Genomic DNA, 26980 nt, shown 5'->3' on the forward strand with positions numbered 1-26980 from the left:
CCTGACACCTTCCCTCCCTTGCTAGAGAAGGGGGCTGGCCTTGCAAGCTGAGGTGAAAGAGGCCTGCACCTTAGAAATGGGCCATGGGGTACATGGAATTGTCAGGTTGCCAGCTGCTCACGGTGTGGATTTTTTCACAAACTATTTTTCCATTGTAAGCCAGTTCACATGATGCAGATTTTAAAGAAATACGTCTAAAATAAAAGCAAATACAGATGCTCTACAACAATCAATGGTTCTGGGGCACTAATGGTTCTACTTGGAAGGCATAAATTACAGCAACAGTGAGATTTAGAACAAAGGTCCCAGATCATGCACGTTATATCTATCCGATTTATAAAACCTTGTTTATATTGCCTTTATCTGACTCCCTGTCCAGCTCTCTTCCCCTTTCTTGTTCCCCTTTTAATTGATTATTTGCATATTTATGCTAGTAAGTACTGTGAACACTGCTATAGAACTTTAAAATGTAATATATATATATTTAAAGTGTGTGTGTGAGAGAGAGACAGACAGACAGACAGACAGGCTAATGGAAAGCTATTATTATATTGGAACTGTAAATAAATCCTGCAGGATTTTACCCCACAGATTTGGCGAAGGACTGGGTTGTCCATAATTTGCAAGGTTTAATGCTGTCGATGCTGCTTAAGAACTCTGGCCAATATAAGTTTCAATAGTGGGAGTAGTCCCTACTCGCAAATCAATAGTCAATTATGACAAAAACTAATCCATTCAAATACATATATTCAGACAGAGATTAGAAACTCAAACAGAGATTACAAACTCAAACTCACAGGGATATGTACAACACAATAATCCGTTACAGTATTGGAAACCAGTTCATGTTAGTCCATAGTTAGGTTTGATATGAAGATCTTAGTTTCAATCATTGAGCAGGAGTATGAAGTCAGTTATGGATCTGAAACCACGGCAGGGCCCTGTTTCGATGTATTCGCCTTCATCAGCTAAGTTTTAAGGGGTTGTATAAGTTTGAAGAAATCATACAAGTATATCCTGTTATTTTCTACGTTTCTCAGAGATAACAACTAAGTGTGTGAAGATCGACGTTTATCTTGAGCTTTTCTGTGCGTTTTGAATCCCACTATTGAAACTTACATCGGCCAGAGTTCTTGGTGTGTTTTTTTTCTTGGTGCATTTAATAACAAGAACTCCAATTTATTTAACGTCAATGCTGCTTAAGCAGTCTTGAGTCAACAGCAGCTAACTTGGGAAATGCAAAGAGGAAGGCTCCATCTTTGCCTCATGAGGAGGTCTCTGCCTGTCCGGCTAATGCTCCTTCGCTCAGCATCACCACGTGGGACGTGATTGGCCAAAGGGGCTGGCTGGGATCCAAGGCAGCCTCTATATATTTCTGAAAGGAAGCAGGCTGCTGCGTTCCAGACAGAGTCTCGGCCTCCCCACACACAATTTCGTGGCATCAAGGACACAATAACCACACGGCAAGATGTGCAAAGGACTGGCCGCCTTGCCCCACACATGTCTGGAGAGGTGAGAGAACCACTTTGTCTCTTTAAAACAGGAAAATTAATGGGTTGATGGGCTGAAAAGGAACATAGCAGCCTTTTCTCAGAATGAGAGTTGGCGTACATTGAAGACAGAAAATATATCCCTAGCATGTTAGGATGTTCTCCTGCTCTCATTCATTTTAGTGCAGATTGTGCAGGAGAAGTGCCAGGTGGGCGTCAGGATGGTATTAGAATGAGTGTCATCAACACAGTAAAGAAATAAGGTGGCTTAACAGAACAGAAAAGTATAATAATTAACTGAGTTGATTTGTTTTCTATTATGCATGTATGGAACCAGACAGCTAATTAAAATTTGGATTTATAGAGGTGAACTGTTACTTTGAAGGATGTTCTGTTAAGGCAAAGCAAGAACGTGGAGAGTGAGCCGAGTTCTCCACCGTCTATGCTTCCCCACCCAAACTACCTTTTTATAACTGTTTTTTATCCCAGTAGGATTTATTTCCATTTTTAAACCCATACTGGGAGGGGGGGAAAATGCCTTAAGCAATAGGAGTTTCCTTGAGAGGGACTGTGGGTGGGGAAAGGGCTTAGATCTTACTCTGTTCAACTTTAATGCATTTTAATTCTCTCTCTCTTACACACACACATCCTACTTCATATGGATTCGATACAGTTCCCATTTTGCACATGGCCTGCTTTTAATATAGCCCTAAGGCATGAGCTGAATGATAGATGGCCTTTGGAAATATACTGTGCCCCAAGCCTCAGTTGGCCACCTGAAATATCAGGATAACAATACATAAAAATATATTTTAGGATTTCCATTAAACCAAATAACAGCCGGAAGATAACAGATGAGATAACGGTATAAACATTTATTTTATAAGCAGCTGATAATAACCGTAGAGATCCTAACTTAAAACAAAAGCAAAGAAGCGTCTTTGTCTCTTGATGAAACACACTGGAGGCCTGAAGGTTTCCAGATTTGCTGCTTTGCTTACATGGTTTCCTTTTCTAAGAGTTTACCCCTCTGGGTGAATCCAAACCATCAAGCCCAGCTAAACAGATAATTTCTGCACAGGAATTGTACCGGCTGCAGTCATCCTGATACTCTTTGCACAGGTCGTCATAAAGGTTAGAGAAATCATGAATGAAGTTCTTTCAGTATTCTAAGTGCTAAGGATTCTATACTGTATGTTCGTAGCTAAAGCTGCAGTCAACCTCACTTACCTGGGAGTGAGCCCCATCAAATTAATGGGACTTACTTCTGAGCAGACATGGTAGAATTGCAGCAGAAGTATATCCTTATGTAGCCAAAATGGCACCATCCCTACACAAGGGAGAAGTATCAGAGGGCTGGGTTGTTTTTGTTGTTGTTGTTTTGCTAATGAAGCAAAACAACAAAACAAAACCCTAAACAACCCCGCTAGATGTCTGTTGGTGGGAGTGGAAAGAGAAATATATGTTGAAAAAATGATGGAAAGCTGGAATGCTGACTGCCTGGAGCGCTGAGCGGAGAGTGCGCACCACACTGCAACATTTTGTTGCAGGTCTTCTTATTTAGTAGTGAATCTCTAGTTTCTAGCTTGTCATCACAAGCAAGGCAGTGGGCTACTGGTCATTCTTTAAACCCAGGATTTCTGTGTTTTGTTATTACTCAGGAGTGGGGTCAAGCTATATTTGGATTGTGGGGGGAGGGCAATCCCTAAGCATGCCGTGTGAAGCCCCTTCTTGGGCTTTGTCATGTAGTGCTGGTGCTAGGTTGGATTTCTTAGTAAAAGTGCATACCTTTCAGGATGTGTTGGGTGTCAATGGGTTTTAAAAAAAGAAAGTACTACACAGGAAAGCAGTTCTACATAATATGGAATACAGTAAACTAATTCTGTAGCTTTTTCTTAAGACTTTGGACACCTTAGCAGTCATTCCTAGCATTTATAACCACGCAGCTTTTGACTTTTCAACATCACTTATTTACACACATCCCCTATGACAAATTCTTTATGGCAGTGCTGGCCCTTTCTTGTATTGCACTGGGCGTGTGGTGCATCAGACAGGAGGGGACACCCAGCGAGAGAAACAAAGGAGTGAAAGTGCTGAGAAACAAAGATGGCGGAAAAAACATGGATGGCAACATTGGGGAGGGGGGAAGACTGAGGGAGGTGAAAGGAGGAGGAGGAGGCAAAAGCTGCATCCTCATTCACACACTTTTCTCCAGTTTGCCATTCTTTCACTTTTTATGAAGAATTCAGATTACATTACAATCTTGCATTTCAGCATTTTCTGTGTTATCTTTCTACCTCTATTTCATATGTGATTGTTGAGCTGGGGATGGAGGTTGTCAGAAAGCAGTAACCTCTCAAGTGTGGCCAGGCAAAGTGGCATTGAGAGTTTCCAGGGCTCCTGTGTCTTTAATTAAAAGCATCCTGTTCGCTAGTTCAGCCTGTTTTCTGTAGCGCATGACTGGGGGTGGGTGGGTTACTGATTATATTTGCCTTTTTTTTTTACTGTTTGAACAACTTTTCAGTAACTGCCACTGACTGATCATTTATTTTCCTTGGTAGTGGAGAATTATTTATCTTCCGTTTATTTTTTTATATAGCATTAGTGCTATTTCACTGTGTGAAAATGAAAATATTAAAGAGGAGGAAATCAGCAATGAAAAGTCCTCCACCCCACCCCACCCCACCCCACCCGCTTCTACAATTCACAGGAACTAGAAGTGACAATGTGGCAATTTAGAAACGGTCTTCAATCAGCAATAAAAAGCTTTTAATTAATCATCAGCCTTGCTCAATAGGAAGAAATTAAATGAACTGGATCAGCAAACAGCATGTTTTTAATTAAAATTAGCATCACTCTTTGCTAAACGGGCCTGGCACCTAAAAGTATGGTTACCAGATTTTTTTCAATGGTAGTGGGGCTAGTGAGGCAAGAGACCCCAAGCACACATGCATATTGTATAAAGGTGCAAAGCCCTTCTTTGGATATTAGTTTGGATTCTAAAACAAGTTACATTAATAAAGTTTATGAAAGGAAAGTTTCCCTTCTATTCCTACTCCTAGCAGCTGCTTGCAGACCCAGAAAGGCATTATTTTTGGGGGGACGGGACTCCTCCTGGGTTGGGGCATGGTAGGGGTGCTGTTGGGTGGGGAGCAGAGAATGGGAAATATTCCTTCCCTGAACTCCTTAAAGTGATTTTAGGAGCCAAGCCCAATTTGTAGTGACTCCCCCTTCCCGCTGTAGAGCCTCATGCCCCCCTCCTCCATTATTTGGGAGGGCCCTCCCCAACCTCCAGAGAGACATTTTGAGGGGTGCAGGGAGGAGAAGGAGACCCCCTGAACTTTCTAAAATCAACTTCAGTTCCAAACTATAATTGAGCACAAAGTCATAGACCAATATATAAATAAGTTAAGAGAACTGTGATAAACATAATGTGCTCACACACATGTAGCTTACTCTTCCTTTGAAAAAGAAAAGAAAAGCAGAGGATGATTCTTGTTTGTTAATCAGCTGTCAGAGGAGAAAGATTCTGGCTTGGGCTAAGGGAGAATGCAGAACTAAAATGTGGAAACCCTAACCGGCAGACTGAAGTAATATAGCCCCAAAACCAGTTTGCCTTGTCAGTGAGCTGCCCTTTGGGCCAAATTTCCCTGTTGCTCGAGCCGAATCCTGGCTTCTCTCCTGTGCCCGTCCCACACCTGCTGTGCGTCAACACCTTCTGCTTAGCTGTGCTCGCCATCCTTCAATTCCAGCTTTGCTTGATAGCAACTCTGGGCGCAATGCTTTGGTGTGCCTGGTGATGCGATGAAAGAAAACAAATGGGTGCTGTCCGCGAATTTTATTAGCCATCGGCCGTGGCAACAGAGGCATCGTGATCAAAGAATAAAACAACAAGGGCAGGGGCCCAAATCTGTGTGGAAAGACACAAGACAAGAACTATCAATCAAAGAAAAAGCCTGGTTTTCATCTGATGAAACAGAATAGCAAGCCAAAGATAATATGACAGCATGAAGACTTAACCAATGAAAAACCACAGAGGCCCCAACTTAAAAGGGGGGAAAATAACGCTCTTTATTTTTTATTTTTTGTGGGGATGGTCTAAATGGCTTTGGGGTCTGCTGCTTTATATATGTGTCTCCTTTCTACAGTTTTACACTACTGGTCACTCAAATCCCTGTCAGGAGAAAGATAATTTCACAAAGCCCACAAGGAAGGGAGCAAGACAGTGTTAGTATCTGTGGCCTGTGCTATTTTTCCAGAAAAAGAGGTGCCGGAACTCACCATGAACACCTCCCTCGTTCTCTTAGAATGGCAATGGTGCCCACCTGAGAGGAGTTGGAACTGAGTTCCAGTGAGTTCTACCTGAAAAAAGCCCTGGCCGTAGGGAATTTCAACACGAGTGGCTCCACGTGAGGTGGAAAGGGAATGGCACCAGTCCTTCCTAGAGTATGTCCCAGGAAACCAGCTGGTGCAAATACAGCCTCAAAGCGGAGAATAAGCCAACAATTCCCTTTATTGCGAATGCCATTTTATTTTGCAGAGCCAAACAAACACACCTCCCTTTGGATGTCTTCCTGATCATGGGATGGGATTAATTGATTTTTTTTTTATGTTCTAATGGATTTTTTCCATAGTTGCTTTTGGATAAAACCGGACCCTTGGTAATACAACTAGATGTGATTTGTTTTGACAACCACATTTTCTTATCTTCTTTTACCGTTTGGTTTTTGTCTGGACACTTAATAGTTATTTCATCATGTGTTCAGCAGCACCAACTTAGCATTGCTGATTTACAATAAACTGTTAATCTTATTTCTGTGACTGAGCTGGATGGTGTGAGAAAGGGGGCATGCAAGACTCAGACTCTCACGGGTCGCCATTGTTACTTGTTCCGCAGGCTGTGTGCCAAAATAAGGTCTGAGTTCCTCCCCTGGGGGAAATGTATTTGGGATGGGGCACAATGGAGACGGTGGTGTCTTTATCACATATGGTTGATTTACACATATATACAACCTGAACCTACGATGGAGGGGTTCACAGCATCAACACCCCAAGAGGGTCTTGCTTCTCCCATAGCTGCAGCCTTGGATTCAGACAGACCTCCACCACTGCTCTCAAACATTGCTCTGCCTCTCCTATTTGCTGCTTTGTTTCTTGGTCACAAAATATCTAGCTCACATAGCCCCCCACTCTCTAAATCCTGGCAGTATCTGTTGAGGGAGGGGTCCCACCTATTTGCTGTCCCACACAAAGTCTATTTGTGTCTTAATGGCTTGTCAACCTGCAGGCTTGTTGTTCAGTCGTGTCCGACTCTTCGTGACCCCATGGACCAGAGCATGCCAGGCACGCCTACCTTGCACTGCCTCCCACAGTTTGACCAAACTCATGCTAGTCACTTCGAGAACACTGTCCAACCATCTCATCCTCTGTCGTCCCCTTCTCCTTGTGCCCTCCATCTTTCCCAACATCAGGGTCTTTTCCAGGGAGTCTTCTCTTCTCATGAGGTGGCCAAAGTATTGGAGCCTCAGCTTCAGGATCTGTCCTTTCAGTGAGCACTCAGGGCTGATTTCTTTAAGGATGGATAAGTTTGATCTTTTTGCAGTCCATGGGACTTTCAAGAGTCTCCTCCAGCACCATAATTCAAAAGCATCAATTCTTCGGCGATCAGTCTGCTTTATGGTACAGCTCTCACTTCCATACATTACTAATGGGAAAACCACACAAGGCTAGCCTAGCTTAATTAACACTTTTAACACTTGGTAACTTGAGGGAAGACTCCCTGGAAAAGACCCTGATGTTGGGAAAGATGGAGGGCACAAGGAGAAGGGGACGACAGAGGATGAGATGGTTGGACAGTGTTCTCGAAGCTACTAACATGAGTTTGGCCAAACTGCGAGAGGCAGTGAAGGATAGGCGTGCCTGGCGTGCTCTGGTCCATGGGGTCACGAAGAGTCGGACACGACTGAACGACTGAACAACAACAACAACTTGAGGGATTAAACCAGTATCACTCAGTTTAACACCCAAGGGTTTGATTAGATTTTAACACGTTGCTGAATCCAGGGCTTATAGTGGTCTAGCAAATTCCTGGAATTAGAAGCTTTTGATTAAATTCTAACACTTACTGGTTCCAGGAATTTAGAAGTGTCTAGCACCCACAAACTTAATTGCAGCGCCACAGTGCCAAATAATGACAAGACACCGAGAGATGCATTTCCCATGTTTACTTGTTTTTAAGTTAAAACCAGCTGGGAAAGAAGGATCATAAGCTACTCAGGTAACTTTTGTTATTGGGCACAGCATAAATACAGTGGTACCTCTGGTTACGTACTTAATTCGTTTCTTAACCTGAAACTGTTCTTAACCTGAGGTACCACTTTAGCTAATGGGGCCTCCTGCTGTGGCTGCGCTGCCATCGTGCGATTTCTGTTCTCATCCTGAAGCAAAGTTCTTAACCTGAAGCATTATTTCTGGGTTAGCGGAGCCTGTAACCTGAAGCGTATGTAACCCGAGGTACCACTGTATTGAAGATAGATGAAAACATGGCTTACAGCTCGGGAGAGGACATTATCCTTTACTGCCTACTGCTGATAAGGCTAATAGTTGCTTCATCAGGACTGTGGCAGCTGGTACTGCTGAACCCTCCTCCCCATCCACCAGAATCCTAATCCTGCTTCCTACCACCTCACAGCAGTCACTTAAAATTAAAAAAAACTTTGTGTGTATGTTTACTGCATTCTTGCAATTAGTGTCATGTTTCATTTGGCCTTCTCGTGAGCATTAGGCCTAATCCCATTGCATTCTGGCAGCCACACCTCTACCTGCCCCACACCTGATGTAGAGTTGGGGCAGGAGGGCATGCTTTGGGTAAAAGACTTCGTGGGCCAAATCTGAACCCCTGTCAGGCCAAGTTTGGCCCACAGGCTGGCGTTTCCCCACCCCTGTCTTCATGAGAAGAAATTGCTGGACTGAGCCTCTGCTCACAGTCCTTCCGTACTGGGGTTACTGTGTCTAGAATCAGTTTGCTTGCTTGAACTAATAATGCTCCTTGCCTCTAGCTCCCATCCTGGCTTGCTCCCATCTGACTTTTGGGCTTGGGTCCTGTTGCCACCTGAGATGCTGATTGCCAGTGAGTTGTGATCTAAGCAGAAATTCAGCAGGTGCAGCCTTACCTGGCATAGAGCTAGGACAATACTTATTTATAAAATAGTTACTTATAAAACTGACTGAGCAACTGCTGTGCAGGTAGAACCGGGACCAAACCGAGTGCAATCTCCTTGGCTAACTTTCTGGGGATGGGCCAGCAGGAAATGTACCCGTCTGAGTCCATGCTTCATTGTACACCCAGTTGTGTGTGGTATCAGTAGATGTCTGAAGCACAGGAAGGCAACATCCCTAGGTTCTGTCATTTCAAAGAAGTTTTCAGAGCTTCCCCTTCTTATGGTTTTTAAGCTGCATTAATTGCAGAGGAGTTCTGCTTAGCCAAGAAGTCTTTGCTTTGATATAGGAGATTCATTTGATAATCTGAGGATAAGCAAATAAAATTGCTTAAGAAATTTTGGTGAAAGGGAAAACCACTTCAGGTGAAATTTGTCCAGAACTGAAACAGGCTTTAGTTCCCCTTCGGAAGATTCAAAGCAGTTTTTCCTTTGTTTTGAGAGGATGAGCCTGCAAGAACCTCCCTTGCAGTGAGGCAAAAATAGTCCGGCACAACCATAAAATATATCCCAAAAAAGGCAGAAGAAACTGCTATTCTTGCAAGCTAAAACCTTGCAGACCGAAAAGTATTATTTTCTTTGAAGTTCTAAAGCAACTAATGTGCTTGCGTTTATTTCTAGGCTCGGGGGCTCCCAGAATACAGAGTATTCTTTCTCATATTGGGGGCGGGGTGGTGTGTGTTCAGTTTGCATCCACTCTCAGTATGCGCTTCTAATGAGAGTATCCTTACTCAAGAGACACCTCGGTCAAAAGAGAGCATGGGGACTAAGCCACCCTTTGGCCTATGGAAAAGGCTTTTCCCAGGTCAAGTGAATACATTTCTTGGAACTGCTGATTATGGAAATAGCCTTAGCATCTGTTGACGTCCTCCAAAGAGACGGATGAGTAAGATTTTGACTCCGGGGTCCAAAAAGCCAAGAACATAACGGTCAGTCTTCAGAACTCTTGAGATTTCCTGCCTATGGAGAAAGGGAAAGAAAGAGAAAAACGGAAAGGACACTGCGCTGGAGTGGCCTTTTAATAAGGCAATAGGAAAGCAGTCCACTCTGGGCAGCAGTGGATTGTGCACAACACAGCCATCGCCACTGGAGATGTGAGGAGAAGTGGTGTGGTGGCTTTTCGGGGAGATAACGCAAGAGCCCTGCAAAATCTCCTGGACTGCTCACGAGGTCTCGCCCAAAGCCACAGCCATGTGAAGCAAGGCTTTGGCGTGGAGGTGGGGGCAGGGCACACAGGATGGCACTTTCCTATTTTACCTCAGGTGGCAAAGCAGGCCTGGCTGCCCCTGACACTGTGCCATTTGATAAACTTTCAAATTACCTAAGCCACCGATACAGGATATAGGCGCTTACACACCTTCTTCCTCCTTCTCCCACTGGTTCCCTTGCCCACCCTCATCCTTCGTCTGAGCTCTATAGAGAGCAGAATCATTGTGGTGCAGTGTCTTAGTGCGCTTTTCACAATTCAGGGAGATGTGGGTTTCATTCCTGCTTTCTATGGAGCTCACTGGGGAAGTTTGGCTCAGTCACAGCCTCTCTCCATCTGCTGCACAGGGCTGTTGTGAGGATAAATAGGGGAGCCTCCACGGTCACCCTGCGCTCCTTGTAGGAATAACAGAAGAGTCCAGCTCAATGATACCAAAAGCCCATCTCACTCAGTATCTTCTGTCCTACAGTGACCAGCCAGATGCCTTTGGGAAGCCTGCAAGCATGACATGGAGTGCTCAGGCTCCCCAGGAACTGGGATTCAGATATATCCTGGAAATAGTATAAAGCCACCATGATTAGTAGCTATAACTATCAATAGCCATTGTTGTTGTTGTTGCTGCTGCTGCTGCTGCAGGAATCTATCTAATCCCCTTTAAAAGCTGTTGACATTGGTGGCCATCATGACATCTTGCGGTAGTAAGTGGCATAGTTTTACTTACATATGTGCTGTGAGAAGAAATTGCTTTCTTTTGTTGTCCTGGATCTCCCAACATTCAGCTTTAATGGTGAAGTACAGAGCCTAGGGCTTGCTGATCAGAAGGTCGGCGGTTCGAATCCCCGCGACGGGGTGAGCTCCCATTGTTCGGTCCCAGCTCCTGCCCACCTAGCAGTTTGAAAGCACGCCAAAGTGCAAGTAGATAAATAGGTACCACTCCGGCGGGAAGGTAAACGGCGTTTCCGTGCAATGCTCTGGTTCGCCAGAAGCGGCTTAGTCATGTCGGCCACATGACCCGGAAGTTGTCTGCGGACAAACGCCAGCTCCCTCAGCCTATAGAGCGAGATGAGCACCGCAACCCCAGAGTCGTCCGTGACTGGACCTAATGGTCAGGGGTACCTATATATATAATATTGCAAAAATAAATAGTGGAAAATAACTCCCCACCACCACAAGTAGTAATTGTTGGCACCTGTCTATCTTGAGAGACAATGGAGTGCACCTCCAGGAGTGAGGTCAAACCACTGCACTAGCAGCACCGAAGTGGCCTCTCCGGGGCGCAAGCCTGAGCAGTGTGTATGATGGTCCTGGGCTGCCCAGACAACAAGACCCCCTCTCAGGCTTGCTGATGTGGTTGAAAGGAAAGCAGAGCAATATTTTTGGCACCAGGTTAGCTGCAGGAGTTGCTGGAAGGACGCATACAAGGTGTCACCCAACTGCCTTAGGCACTCCACTATGAATCTGCGTAGGGTTAACTTCTTAGCCTTTTCTTTCTTCCGTTCTGCCACCACTTTCCATTCTTGGTAACATGGTTGTAGTAGTAGAGTCCTTTAAGTTCCTGGGCTCTATAATTTCTTATAACTTAAATTGGTCAAGCAACATCAATAGTATTATTAAAAAGGTCCACCAGAGGCTGTATTTCCTGCGTCAACTAAGGAAATTTAAATTGCCCCAGGAAGTGTTGATCCAATTCTACAGAGGCATCATTGAAACTGTTCTCTGTAATTCCAGAACAGCTTGGTACGGTACAGCCTCCAAGAGAGACAAGAAAAAGCTCCAACGAGCTGTAAGAATTGCAGAAAGGGTAATTGGTGTTAGCTTGCCTTCAATAGAGACAATTTATGCTACCCGAGTTAGGAAGAGAGCAGAGAGAATTGTAGCAGATCCTTTACATCCCGGTCATCATCTGCTTGATTTACTTCCATCTGGACGTCGCTACAGGACTTCATATACAAAATCGGCCAGGCACAAGAATGGTTTTTTTCCCTTGTGCCATTAAATTGTTAAATTCGTAGTTGTATAGTTTAAGGGGAGGTAAAATATGGGTGGGGTTTCTTTGCTTCTTTGTATTGTGAGAGGAACAGTGTCTGTATGTTTACATTTCAATGTAGCCAAAACAAATTCCAAGTATGTTGGAAAATGTACTTGGCGAATAATAAATTATTCCTATTCCTATTCCTAGATATTCCTCAAGGCAGTGGAGGTTTGGGATCAGAGTATTCCTTCTCCTACGATGGGCTGCCTTCCCAAGCGGATGAGCCCCACCTGCCCCTCACTTCCTTCTACAGCGTTTGCAGAAGCCACCTTCTACTTCTAGGTAGTGGTAGGAGGGAATTGTAAGGGTGCTGAGAGTAGTTAGGAGACCCTTCTCACCATGCTAAAGTTTCCAGCACCCTTACAAAACTACACTTCCCAGGACTTTGGGGGAAGACACAACTATTAAAATGGATACAGATAGGTAGCTGTGTTGGTCTGCCGTAGTCAAAACAAAATTTAAAAAATCCTTCCAGTAGCACCTTAGAGACCAACTAAGTTTGTTCTTGGTATGAGCTTTCGTGTGCATGCACACTTCTTCAGACACCTGCTATCTGAAGAAGTGTGCATGTACACAAAAGCTCATGCCAAGAACAAACTTAGTTGGTCTCTAAGGTGCTACTGGAAGGATTTTTTTTAATTAAAATGGAATAAGAGTCTTTTAAAGGTATGGTGTGAATGTGGCCAGTAGACTGGATGATACCCAGGATAAAAGGGGAGGTGTCTACACTTCCCCTTGCCCATGCCTAGACAGCACAGATCCAAGAGGTTTCCTACTTGTCCTGTGCTTTCTAGGAGCAGGTCAGAATGGTTTTCCATTTGCCCTGTCACTTTCCCTGGGAAAATCTGCTCTTTGCCACTGAATCAAACAAATGTAGAAGCAACTTGAAGAACTACCTCTCATAAATTATATACAAATGTATTCAACTGTCTCAGACTAGCATTTATTGAATACAATGGCAGCTACACTTACATATATATATATATTTCATAATCTCTCCCTCCAGAGCCAAGGAGATCAAGACGAAGTTGGGCACACTGCTCCAGAAGCCTGACTCGGCTATTGACTTGATTATCCCTTACCCAGAGAAGCCGGAAAAGCCAACAAAGGTCCAGAAGTAAGGATATAATAATCGGTCCACTCTGTGACCCAGTTTTCTGCTGTTTTCGTTTTTTTCCATTTTCTAGCAATGTTACTTTTGAAAAGTGCGGTTGGGTGAACTTTTGCAAAACATTTGAAGCTTATTACTCATTATGATACCCTTGTCAGCCTTTTTGAACTCTCGGAAAGGTGGGGCCAAAGTCATGCGCTAGTGGGAAAGTCGGAGGGTAGTGCCTAGGAAGTCAGAGGAAAGTGTAGGGATGGGCCTGGTGTTTCAAGCAATGTGGATCCTGGTGATGACAGGGCAGGGTTGAGATACCTGACAAAGAGGGTTGCGTGTGAGGGAGGAAAATATGAATTCCTGTGACCCACGTGTGGGGTGTAAATAATAAAATAATTGGCTGGGTGCATTGATTCAAAACACAAGGCAAAACTCACTCTCCAGCAAGAGAAAGCCCCCAATAACAGAGTTTAAATTCACAAAAGTCAAACAACAGTAAACGTGAGCATACAGTATATAGACCTCCTTCATATCCTGTTTAGTCTGCTTGCAGAACATCCCCCTCTTTCTACCCTTCTTACAATTACAGACCTCACAGTGTTAAGTAAGTTTAAAAAGTTTTACTTGCAAAATGTTCCAAAGGTCAGGTTCATGCATTTATCCAAGCAGCAGCCAGGAGAACACAGGCAGAATACTCTTGGGTAGAAAATACAGAATGATAGCTTCAAACACATGCTCTAAGCTTGGAGCAAAGCTCAGACATGTCTTCCTTGGTTGGTTACATATTGCAGAAAGGGAACAGGAACAGAAGGCTTCACTTCCTCATCAGCAAAGAGGGTGTATGATCTAGTTGAGTCTAGGAATCTAACTCTGTGGTGTTAACCCCTTCATGCACTAACTAGCACTCATGCATAGCTATGTTTGACTGCAATTTCCCAAAGTGGTGGAACAGGTAGCAAGCCCGGGGAGAAGCTCTCTGGAAGCTTCTGGCACCAGTGAATTGTCCTTTTCCAGAAGGCTGATGAACTGGGAGGGAAAGGGAGAGAAAGAAAAGTGGGTGGCAGAAAGACCAGGCAGAAACAGAGAAAGAGAAAAGGCTACTTTGGTCTCTTGTGCTACCCAGCACTGGCTTCCTACCCTTTATATAGAGCCAGGCCCAGGGCATTAGATCTAAGCCAGTGGGACAAATCCAGTTACAGGTGGGTAGCCGTGTTGGTCTGCCATAGTCAAAACAAAATAATAATAAAATTCCTTCCAGTAGCACCTTAGAGACAGTCTCTAAGGTGCTACTGGAAGGAATTTTTTATTTTATTTTGTTGGGACAAATCCAGTTGAACTTCAAGGCCCAGCAAGGATTTAAATCTGGAGATTTCTTGTCTAAATCCACCATTTCAGCCACTGACTCTTACCTCCCTCTCACTACCACACATAATGGAAAAGGCAGTTCAGGAAGTAACAACACATGTTTTCACTTCACTTACGACAGTGGCTTTGTTTGTCTGTCTGTTTAAAGCAGTTATAGGCCACCTTTCCAAAGTTCTCTCAAGGTGGAGTTCAGCTGAAACAATATAACGTTAAACTTTTAAAATGACAAAATCCAAAGGTAAGCAACACTTTAAAATAAAACGAGTCAACATCAAAATAGCACAAACCACAGCAGCCAGTTAGCAGTGCATCTAGTGAAAGCACATGACTTAAAAGTCACTTGGAGCAAATAGACCTTCAAAGCATTTTGCAACAAGACTGAAGGGGTCAAGCCAACTATATACCTCTTGAGAGGGAATTCCAGAGTCGAGCCACCACTGAAAAGTCCCTGTCCTTCAATCAATCTTAGGCAGGCCAGCAATCTGGGTCTCCTCTCCTGTGCTGAACTGAAGGCACAGGCAGGTTTGTAGAGGCACAGGTGGTCTCATGCAACGTGGTCTCAAATTACGTATGGTCAGCTTGGGAACTGGGGCCAGAAATCAGTGCAACTGGTACAGAGTCAGTGTAACATGTTCTGACTACCTAGCCACAATGAGCAGACTCATTCTGTACAAGTTGAAGTTTCCAAGTCGTTTTCAGCAGAAGCTCCACATTCTGAGTGCATTGCCATAGTCTAGTCTGAATGTAACAACTGCTCGCATAACCAAGACTAGATCCGATTTCCCCATGTAGGAAACAACTGGCTTAGTGGCATGGGCTGGTGAAAGCATACCTGGCTCTGTGTTTCCACAGACAGTGCTAACCCTGGAGGAACCCTCCCCAAAGCAGTGAAGGTGGTCTTTCAGAACACAACTCCATCCAGGATCAACTGAAGACTTAGTACCTCTTTCGTGTCAGGATTAAGCTTCATCTTAGTTGCCCTTCCATCCCAAAACGTCCTCTAGACACCTGTCCGGGAGCGCCACAGCCTTCCTGGAATTTATATGTGGAAAACAGAGGTAGAGCTGTCTGTCACCAGAATCTTGATGACACTGCACATTAATACAGGCATTAACAGGGCTTAGAAATAAGTGTTTAAACAGGAAATTAAATGCCCCTGTGATATATGAGGGAGTTAAACTTCATTTTACAAAAGGGGAAATAAAATCAGCTTGAAAGTTGATCCCATGGCTTTCACAGCTTGTCAAAGGACTGTGAGTCGATATATCAATTCCCTGTCAGTTAATTAAACTTCAGGTGTATATTAGCAGGTTTAGAAGAATAAGAGTTTTATAGGAAGTGTGCAAAGAAAAACAATAGTGAATTTTATCAGCTGCTGGGAGGCATATTGGGGGTGGGTGGCTCCGTTTATGCTCGCCTTGGAACCCTGTTGGCACTGCTGCCCTGCTGATCGACAGCATTAATCACTGTCATTTTTATCTGAAGGAAAACAGTCTCCCATCTGTACTGAAGATAAATCAGTTCCAGGAATTGGAACAAAATGAACACCAGTAGCATCTGCTTTTGTTAAGGAGGAGGGGTGGCCTCAGTGGGAGAAGGGAAACTACTGTATATTGGCTTTTTGGCCCTGAATCTGTTTCCAATTACTTCTAACGAAGGTTCTGCAGATAGACTGATCTGAAGATTGCATTGTGATCTGCATGGCTGTTATTGGCCTAGTTTGAACAATCATTAGAGACAGAAATTAGATAGATTGTGCACTTTTCCTTTTCAAAGTCATTAAGAACAAATTAGGCAATGTGCTTCATCTTGTCCTGATAATGGGAACAGCAGTCTCATGTTGTCAGCCAGCGGCTCCTCTGAGTTTCTGGAAGGAGGAAAGCGTTCTGTTTTCTATTATTCCTACTGGAATGAAAGTTTGCTTATTTTTACTATTTGCTATTTTAGATTCCTGATTTTGTGCATCATGCAGAAACCCCCACCCCCATTAATTACTGCCAAAGTAGATGCATGCTTAAATACGCAGATACTTAGCAGGCAGCTGCAGATCTTGTTTTTCTTTAGCTGACCGGGCAGCCCGATTCTCACTGTGAAGGCAGCGGTGGGAAGCAGCAGCTTATCTCTTCAGATCAGAATGGAGCCTTAGGGTGCTTCCAGATGGAGGTCTATTGTGGAATCAATACTGCCCTTTTGCGGCATTCAGACAACATCAAAATGTCGACTTACACTTTTTTTTACATTTTATTTGGATTTCTTCTTACTGGCAAAAACCAGTTAGATAAAAATCACCCATCATTTCTCTGCTGTCACTGCTAGTGTGTGGAAGCTGCATTTTGAGGGGTGGGCAATTTGGTGTGTGTGCTTCACGCCCCCCCCCCCCCCATTTAGGAAGATAGACTAAAGGATTCCGCCCAAGGCCTGAAACTGCCAAAGTTGTGACATTTTGCTACAGGAAAGGCAAAATCTGCCAATGCAGGAAAATTCCTTTCCGGCCCTTCAATAGCGACCTTGACGTAGCAGCACCTGCGTACCTGTGGAGATGAGGTTAACCTGCAAAAGAAGACTTAAATGGGGGAGGGGAGGCGGGGAGAAGCTCTGGAGCCAACTGCCGCTTTGCAGGTAGGATTCACCTTCTGTTCTGTTGTGTGGACAGGGCAGTCCCTCCCCATACCTGGCCATTCCCCCGGCAACACCTCCCCAGGTGGGATTGGGCAATTGGCTGAGGTAGGCGGAGACCTCCAGGTATCCAGCCTGGGGAGGATGAAGCCAGCTCAAACTACCAGGAGCCGCCCTGGGATCCGGGTGGGGGGCTGCGTGCAACTTCGCAAAAGGCGCCCCCCCATTTGATGTGGGGAGCGGCCATTGCCTTGAAATACTCTAGATATGCACCACCTCTCTGAACCAGGCAGGTTTATGTCACAGTGGCCTCACTCCCCCCCCCCTTGAGTGATGTTGCCAGCTTGCATCCACACTCCCCACATAATACATGGCCGATGTTGCTTTTGTCTGAAACTAATCACTGAGGGCTTGTCCACACTTCCGCTTGTCCGGTGCCCAGAAAGCACAGATTTGATCGGTTTTCCTTTTGCCAGGGAAAACCTGCTCTTTAGCTTTAAATCAGTGGTTTTCTCCAGGGGGAAGCAGTGAGACAGTAAGAAGTGTCGACAGACTCTTAATTTCAAGCCCTGAAGGTCTGAGTGAAATCAGATCATTATTATCCATTTTATTGCTGTGAGAACCCTCTGCCATGTCTTGCCTGAGAGACAAAGGGGGGGTCATTGACTACATCCCTTAGGAGGGCGTGGGAACTGATGTTGGATCTCTGGGAGGGACAGAAGTAGACCCCAAAGCCACAGCCAGAGCAGGGGAAAGAGTTCAGCCTTCAGAGAACTTTTGAGAATGAATGAATGAATGAATGAATACTCAAGGGAGATGGATGGAGATGGATCATTCCCCGCTCTGCTCCAGACTGTTTCTGCCTAGTTCCACACAAAATGAACTGGGGGTGTTAGAAATGGAAACATTGGAGCCCCTACATGGTACTTCAAGGCATCAGGGAAGAACTTGAGACAGGACTATGGTCCAATACTGCTACCCCATGTAGAATTCCTTCTCCCTCGCTCATAGAATGTGGGATCATAAAGTGCCTTTCCCCAAGCCTCACTCCAACGAGAGAGAAAATGTATGGTATGATTGTCATGGTTTTGCTCCATAACAATCCACAGCAAGTCACAACAAATAGTTAGCAGAGTAAAAACGTTTAAACTTGATGCAGGGTTCCAAAAAAGATTCAGATGCAATCAGCTTCATCCAGTAATATTTACTGAAGGCAAATGAGCATAACAGTCGCAAATCAAGTTGCAGCAAAACCTTAACTTACACTTACAATAAGACTAAAAACTTAGCACGTAAATAGCACCACGAAGGAACGAAGTAGAGAAAACCAAGAAGGAAAAAGAGAAAGAGAAACCAGGCTCTTTCGGGCCTGTTCTTAGAGGCAGAATGACCTTCAGAAAGAAAGATAACGGGATCAGTTTGAACCAGCTTAATTTTAGGGTTGCCATATTTCAAACCGTGAAATCTGGACGGAAAGTTAAGCTTTGTTTTTGGAAGGTTGTTGAGCTTTTTGGACAAATTCATGAAAAAAGAAGTTTTTGAGCTATTTTTAAGGAAGATCGCCAAAAGCACTGCCGACACGCCATGCGCCCGGATTTTCCTGGACCTTTTTAGTGGTTTCTGCCTGGACCCTGCTTCTGACTGCAGTATTCCAGATATGTCCAGGAAAGTCAGGTTGTATGGCAGCCAGTGGTGGGGAATCTGTAGGGCTCCATTGTCCCTGTTGACCGTGTTGGCTGAGACGGATGGGAGTCGTACCTCAAGTCTGCAGTGTCACTCAAACCTGGAGCCTGAGGAAGTGTGGAGTCTGTGCACACATAAGTTTTACCTAATTCCAAATCTCGTTCCCCAGGTCTGTTTTTTTACATATGTAAACAAACAAACAAACAAACAAACAAACAAACGGAGATGTTAGCCTAGATCAGGCTTCCTCAACCTTGGCCCTCCAGATGTTTTTGGCCTACAACTCCCATGATCCCCAGCTAGCAGGACCAGTGGTCAGGGATTGATGGGAATTGTAGTCTCAAAACATTTGGAAGGCGGGGGTTGAGGAAGCCTGGCCTAGATCTCCATTGCCTCATCTGTTTGAGCCATGAGCTACAAACCAATAAGTCCTTAGGTCCCTTCTGGCATAAACTCAGTTGCTGAACTGAGTCACTACTCGTCTGCGCATCAGCCTGTCCATATGTCGTATAGGGATCTTCCTTCTAGGGTTGTAGTTAAATTATGCGTGTGAAGTGCCTCAACTAGGGCCAGGGCCTTCTCAATATTGGCCCCGACTTGGTGGAACAGTCTATCACAAGAGACCAGGGCCCTGCGGGATTTGGCATCTTTCCGCAGGGCCTGCAAGACAGAGCTGTTCCACCTGGCCTTTGGGTTGGTTTCTGTTTAATATTTATGCTTCCTTCTTTTATTGGTGGGTTATTTTGAAATTGAGACGCAGTTTTAATTGAATTTTTAAATTTGTATTTTAATCTGTTATTTTAAATTGATTGTGTTTGTGTTTGGTTTTTTTTGCTGTGATTTTAATTGGTGTTAGCCGCCCTGAGCCCGGTTTTTTGGCTGGGAAGGGCGGGGTATAAATAAAATTATTATTATTATTATTATTATTATTATTATTATTATTATTATTATTTGAACAAGAATAAAGTCAAAATGCTAAGTGTGATTATTCTCAATCCTTCTCCACTGTGATGCCTTCAAACGCCGACAAAATCTTTCTGCTATTTTTTACCTGTGACTGTTTTCACTGGCTTTAATGGGTTTGCTTAAATATCTCCCCCTCTCATCTTTTCAGACCATCACCGGAGGAGGCTTGGCTGTGGCGCAACTCTCTGGAGAAACTCCTGCAAAATCCATGTGAGTTTGCTGTGGGATCTCCCACTGCTGGGAGCACCTGTTCTAGCAATGTTAGCGTCCTTGCAGGTTGTGGGTGTGAGCAGGTTAGATCATTCCTTGGGAATGGCAAGGTAGAAGTGCAGTCGTAAGTATATAATAAGAATGACACTACACAAGGGCTTTGGATGAAAACTGAATGGTACTGTGCCACAAACTAGAGACATGGAGGAATCCAGATATACAGGTCATAAAGGTGTTGGTAGTAAGGCAATATGACAGAGGGGGAACCCAGGATGCTTCAAGCAATTCATAGGCATTTGACATGTGCAGAAGTTGAATCGCAGCCACAAGTTAGTTAGAGCAATTAGACTCTTAAGGACATAATGATGTAAATGCCATTGTCTCCATTCATAAGGAGCACAACAAATTCCTCCCTCTCCCATATAGCTAGCCTTCATGTGAGCTGGGGCTTCTGTGTCTAATAGCCCCTTAGTATGGCTTGCTAGAATCCTGCTACATTGTTGTTGTTCAGTTGTGTCCGACTCTTCGTGACCCCATGGACCAGAGCACGCCAGGCACGCCTATCCTCCACTGCCTCCCGCAGTTTGGCCAAACTCATGCCAGTCGCTTCGAGAACACTGTCCAACCATCTCATCCTCTGTCGCCCCCTTCTCCTTGTGCCCTCCATCTTTCCCAACATCAGGGTCTTTTCCAGGGAGTCTTCTCTTCTCACGAGGTGGCCAAAGTACTGGAGCCTCAACTTCAGGATCTGTCCTTTTCCTCCTCCAAAGACGACTTCTTATTATGTGATAGATTCAAACAAGAGAAAATGGAACTGGAATAAGAAGTTGGGGTAGAAATATATCGTTCTGATATAATTTGTAGGTACGATGGAAGAAGAGCGATACAGATGTTGAATAGGGGAACCTGCATTTTCCATTTTCAAAAGCCAATGTTCTCTCTTATTTGAAAGGATTATGGTGAATCCATTATTTTAAATGGTGACCTTTCCCCATTTTTTCTCTGTGCAGATGGGCTTGCTAGCTTCAGGGCCTTCCTCCAATCCGAGTTCAGTGAGGAGAACATTGAGTTCTGGATTGCTTGTGAAGACTATAAGAAAATCAAAGTGCCTGCTAAAATGACTGAAAAGGCCAAGAAAATCTATGAGGAATTTATCCAAAGTGAGGCTCCCAAAGAGGTCAGTTATTTACATTGAAAGGAATTCATAAATTTGCTGTATACTAAGAGTTGTCTCTTCTGAAATGATCTCATGAAATGATCTTAGGACCCAGGTGGCGCTGTGGGTTAAACCACAGAGTCTAGGGCTTGCCGATCAGAAGGTCGGCGGTTCGAATCCCTGCGACGGGGTGAGCTCCTGTTGTTCGGTCCCAGCTCCTGCCCACCTAGCAGTTCGAAAGTACGTCAAAGTGCAAGTAGATAAATAGGGACCGCTCCAGCGGGAAGGTAAACGGCGTTTCCGTGCGCTGCTCTGGTTAGCCAGAAGCGGCTTTGTCATGCTGGCCACATGACCCGGAAGCTGTCTGCGGACAAACGCCGGCTCCCTCGGCCTATAGAGCGAGATGAGCGCCGCAACCCCAGAGTCAGACACGACTGGACCTGATGGTCAGGGGTCCTTTACCTTTACCTTTAAGAGTTGTCTCTTCTGAAATGATCTCATGACATTATCCCCCAAATCATGAGACAATTCTCTAAACTATCTCCTGATTGTATATCATAATGATTTGCTTTTGCAGTGACAGTTACAGTATTGCTTCCTAGTCATCATGCAATATACTTGGGGAACTCTACTTTTACACTTTTAATTTTAAGAAATTGAATATCTAAATTAAAGTTGTAATAGAACTTTGCTAATTTCAACAGGCTCTGCTAACATTTTCAAATTAAAATTTGTATCCTTTGAAATTTTGCATCTGCCACATACAGCCCACAACCAAGACTCATGTACTTATTCTAGGGAAGAGCCAAGAGCTCAATGTTCAGGCACCTGCTTCGCATGCAGAAGGTGCCAGGTTCAATTCCTGGCATCCCCTGCTAAAAGGATCTCATGTGGCAGGGTGCAGAAAATGCTCCATCTGAAAGTCCAAAAGACTGACTCAGAATGAGGCAGCTTCATAACTGGTATCTGTAGCAAAAATTCACTATCTACAATGCAAATAAATTCAAATATTTAATTATTTCTGCATTTGTGTTTTAGATGTTCACTGCATTACGGCCCAGATTAATTTCTGATATTCCTGCTTTGCCATTGTTACAAATTATTATTGTGTTTGTTTGTTTGTTTATAATTTGCACTCCACCCATCTGACTAGTTTGCATGGGAGAGGCATGTTGGCAATTCTGCCATAAATCCAAGTGCAAAAAGTATTTTTGCAGCTCCCTTGCTTTAAATAGCACTGTGAAGGAACAGGATTGGTTCGATTTCCACAGATAATCACTTCCCCCCTCCTTCTTACCTAGGTGAACATTGACCATTTCACCAAATCTGTGACCATGAAGAACCTGGTGGAGCCATCTGTGAGCACTTTTGACCTGGCCCAGAAGAGAATCTTCATGCTGATGGAGAAGGATTCTCTGCCCAGATTTGTGCGTTCCAACATATATCAGGAATTAGTAAAGTAGCAATGTGGCAATGCTGTGCGGGGAACTGCTACTCCCACCCCAAGCAGCGTTGTTACTTACTTTACTCCAGTTATCAGTAGCTAACGTTTGCTAATCATCTGGGTAGTTGTTTTGCTTTTTATATACAGTATATATATTTCAAGCTTCTAGAATTCAAAGGCTGTGTTGTTAAAAGTCTTGCCCACACTGTTTTGGTCTCTCTGCTGTTCCAGATGATTTCATATTACAATTTCTCAAATTTCTGTTCTTCTCCATGAATATCACTGTTACAAAAAAAAAGTAATTAGATGGGTATACCTACCTAAAAATACAACAGATGTCAACTGTTGAAACCTATGATACTTGTATTTATTATCCCAACACCTATGCATCGCATGTCTGTGTCTAATCAAAGATAAGGAGGTTGTGGGGTCTCGAACTGGTGCAGTGGGACCCACTGGTGACTTGCGGCTGGACCTATTGGTTGGTAGCAGCAGCAATACCATTCAGATATATGGTGTGGCAATAAAAAGTGGATCTCCAGTTGTCTGATTGGGCTAAGGGTGGGTCCCTGGTCTGAAAAGGTTGGGGACTATTACTATAGAAAACAGGTTTTGACCAGCATAGGTCACCCTGTCATTTCTAGTAGCCGTGAGGTTATAGCATGACTCAGCTATATAAGGAAGATAAGAAAGGAAAAGTGTGTCCACAAAAAAATAACATTTGCTCTCTTGTGCATTTTTACTTAATTCTTTCACTGAGATCATATTCATATCCTCCCATGTCAAAAGTTTGTTATCCACTAGGTCATTTTATTACTGCAACTTCATCCAGGGAATGTTACTCAGATATATTGTCATCGGGTGAGAGCAGGCATGCCTCAGTAAACCAAACAAGGAATATGACAGAAAATTACAGCTCTTAAGGGAGCATTCAAACAACGTGTATTTGTATTTGATTTTTGTTGGAAGCCACCCAGAGTGGCTGGGGAAATCCAGCCAGATGGGCGGGGTACAAATAATAAATATTATTATTATTATTATTATTATTATTATTATTATTATTAACAACACACATTTGCCACATGAAATTGATGGTATAAAAATTCAGCTTGCAATAATGATCTCTATGTTGACATGGGGGTGTGGGAATTAGGCAGGAGAGCCAAGAGGTTTATCGAGCTTCTGGTGGGTTACGTGCAGCTTGGTGGATCATAAGTTACAGAACAGCCTGCTCTGCTGTAAAGAAGGCTGAAGAGAAAGTGATAGTTTTTCGGTCAGCAACTGATGTCGCTCCAGCATGTACTGCTGGAGTTAAGGGAAGGGATGTGCAATTATATCATTTTCAAAATACCCACCCCAAGTAGCAGTTACTAAAACACACTAAAACACTTGGAAATGGAGACAAAGAGGTAAATAAACCTGACCATTCCAGCCTAAGCAGTGTGGCTTGTTTTAGCAACCCAGGCCTCTTATCTACTTCCATTTCTTACGTGTAGCTTTAGTGAGGTTATAATAACTGTAACTGACCTACGTAATTGCCAGTGCCAATGCACAGCCCGTGCACAGGAGCATATGCAATGTTCCACAAGTATTGTGATGATGAAAATACCTGTAGCAAAGTCTTGCCTTTTCATTCTCTCGGGGGAAGGCTTGCTTGCCAAAGCGGTATTTGAGCCTAAACACTTAACCTCAAAATTACTTGTATTCTAATTATAAGCTGTCTAGATTTTTGCTTTCTGTGAACTGCATGGAAATAGAAATGCATCTGAACCCAAATGAAGAGAAAAGGAGATGCAGCATGGGAGAACTACCCTAAATCCAGCCTCCCATGCCAAACACTGGCAGGGGCGAAACTAGGCTTTATTTCACCCGGGTCAAAGACCCAGTTTCGCACACACCCCTCACACATTTCCGTACACACACACACACACAGGCTGGGAGCCTCAATGGTGCCTCTCTGGAGGCTTCACCCGGGGCAAAAATACACAGCTAGGCGCCCCCACCCCCCGTAGCTACAGCTCTGTGAACAGCCATCTGTGCTATTCAAAATATGTGATCAGGGCTACAGGCATAAACACACGCGCGCGTTAGTGGGAAATTAACAACAGACATATTGTGCCAACTTGCCTGGGTGTGCAAAAAGGCCTGTTTGATATAGATCGTTCCATCACCCAGACACAGGTATTGAAATATTGCATGCTTATCCCTAACATCATAGAATCATAGAGCTGGAAGAGACCCCAAGGGCCATCCAGTCCAACCCCCTGCCAAGCAGGAAACACCATCAAAGCATTCCTGACAGATGGCTGTCAAGCCTCCGCTTAAAGACCTCCAAAGAAGGAGACTCCACCACACTCCTTGGCAGCAAATTCCACTGCCAAACAGCTCTCACTGTCAGGAAGTTCTTCCTAATGTTTAGGTGGAATCTTCTTTCTTGTTTCCCTCCTTTATCTGTTTCCCTCCTTTATCTGTTGAACTACTTCAAATACAAGGAAAGTTTGAATTTTTAGAGAAAAGAGTTGAATGTGCCTCTGATCTTTTTTTCCCTTTGAAGGTTTCGCAAATGAACATTGTTTGTTTAATAGTTTTGTTAGAGTGATTCCAGAGGGATCTTTTAGTGGGGTAAGTGCTGCTCATGCATTCATGTTTTTTTTCACAGCATCCACACAATGCTGTCGACATCAAAATACCAGCTCATTTCCCCCCGCATTTAATCCAGATTCACCTTTTCCCACAGAAAACCCTTAAAAAAAATAAAATTAAAATAAAACCCTGCTGCCACTGACCAGTTCATGATATCTAAATGACTCATTTGCCATACTAAGCCCCTTGTTTTTTTAAAACTCTGAGATCTGGGCAATTGTCAAGATGGAGAAATTAATCCTAAATGCAAAAAAAAAAAGGAAAGGAAAAAGAAGTCACAACAAAAAGTAGGCTGCCAAACTCTTTTAAGTTCAAGATGAAAAGAAAATATAAAATTTAGACAGCTCTAGCAGGAGGATAGATTGCTTTTCTGTATAAAGATTTGGTTCATTACATTCTTGCTGGTCAGACTCCACAGGACAGACCTAACTGGGTCACTAATATTCTATTTCAAAGTAAGGTTAGAACCATTTCCCACTGAATGTACATGGCCACTCCACTACTTAAACCAGCCTTGGCCAAAGAAAATATCTTATTGCGGCTTGCCTGTCATGAAGAAAGTCTTTGGTCTCACTCCAATTTCAAGATGGCATGTGCTGACATCCTATGAACAGACGTTCCTTTCTAGCCAGCCCTAATAGCTTCATTTTTTTTCCTGGTAGCAGTAAGTCACTAGTTATGTCCCTTCACAGACAGGGTAGAACGTCCTTTAGGATTAGGCCCCAATCCAATCCTATTATTTCTATATGGATACAGAAGAGGGAAGCAAACTAATGACTGCAACGTTTGTATAAGCAACCTTAATAAACAGAGTAATCATTTCTAAGGGCTTGACTTAAAGTTTCAGGGAATAATAATAATAATAATAATAATAATAATAATAATAATAATAATTTATTTATACCCCGCCCTTCCCCGCCAAACCGGGCTCAGGGCGGCTAACACCAATAAAATCACAACAAAAACATAAAACAATTCATTAAAATACAGATTAAAATACAATTTAAAATTAAATCTAAACTGCAGCCTCATTTTTAAGTAGCCCACCAATCACACCAAAAGAACGAAACATCAGGGTTAAACTGAAACCAACCCAAAGGCCAGGTGGAACAGCTCTGTCTTGCAGGCCCTGCAGAAAGATGCCAGATCCCGCAGGCCCCTGGTCTCTTGTGCCAGACTGTTCCACCAAGTCAGGGCCAGTACTGAGAAGGCCCTGGCCCTAGTTGAAGCCAACCTAGTATCCTTGTGGCTCGGGACCGCCAACAAATTATTATTTGAGGACCTTAAGGTCCTACCCGGGACATACCAGGAGAGGCGGTCCCTTAGGTATGAGGGTCCTAAGCCGCATAGGGCTTTAAAGGTCAAAACCAGCACCTTAAACCTGACCCTGTACTCCACCGGGAGCCAGCGCAGCTGGTAAAGCACTGGATGAATGTGGTCCCGTGGCAAAGACCCCGTGAGGAGCCTCGCCGCAGCATTCTGCACCCGCTGGAGTTTCTGGGTCAGCTTCAGGGGCAGCCCCGCGTACAGTGAGTTACAATAATCAAGTCTGGAGGTGACCGTCGCATGGATCACTGTGGCCAGATCAGGGCAAGAGAGGTAGGCCCCATTCACCAGGTCTTCTAGGCGAAAAGGCTGAAATCTTGGAGTCAGGGATAAGAACAGGCTTCTTCTTCTTTTCTTTTTTTGCCTTTTGGTCCACCCCTCTATATGCACCAGGCTCCAGGCACAGCCAGTCTCCACCTGCTGCCACACCAAGTGCAGTCATTTAACTTCATCTGACACCACTAGGCTTTGTGTCCACCATGTTCTTTTCCTCTGACCTGCCAACTAGAGTGTAATTGTCTGA

At 44.0% G+C, this 26980-nt stretch overlaps 1 protein-coding gene across 1 annotated transcript; it reads left to right on the top strand.

Moving 5' to 3' along the window:
- The first annotated feature begins 1396 nt into the window (after positions 1–1396).
- RGS5 (regulator of G protein signaling 5) lies at positions 1397–22786 on the top strand. The gene is made up of 5 exons (XM_033151222.1): positions 1397–1512; positions 12953–13063; positions 19827–19888; positions 20899–21065; positions 22346–22786. Exons 1-5 carry the CDS (start codon positions 1469–1471, stop codon positions 22505–22507), a joined length of 546 nt encoding a protein of 181 aa, XP_033007113.1. The 5' UTR covers positions 1397–1468; the 3' UTR covers positions 22508–22786.
- The last annotated feature ends 4194 nt before the right edge of the window (positions 22787–26980 follow it).

The sequence above is a fragment of the Lacerta agilis genome, chromosome 6, assembly GCF_009819535.1.
Source record: "Lacerta agilis isolate rLacAgi1 chromosome 6, rLacAgi1.pri, whole genome shotgun sequence".
Classification (NCBI taxonomy): Eukaryota; Metazoa; Chordata; class Lepidosauria; order Squamata; family Lacertidae; genus Lacerta; species Lacerta agilis.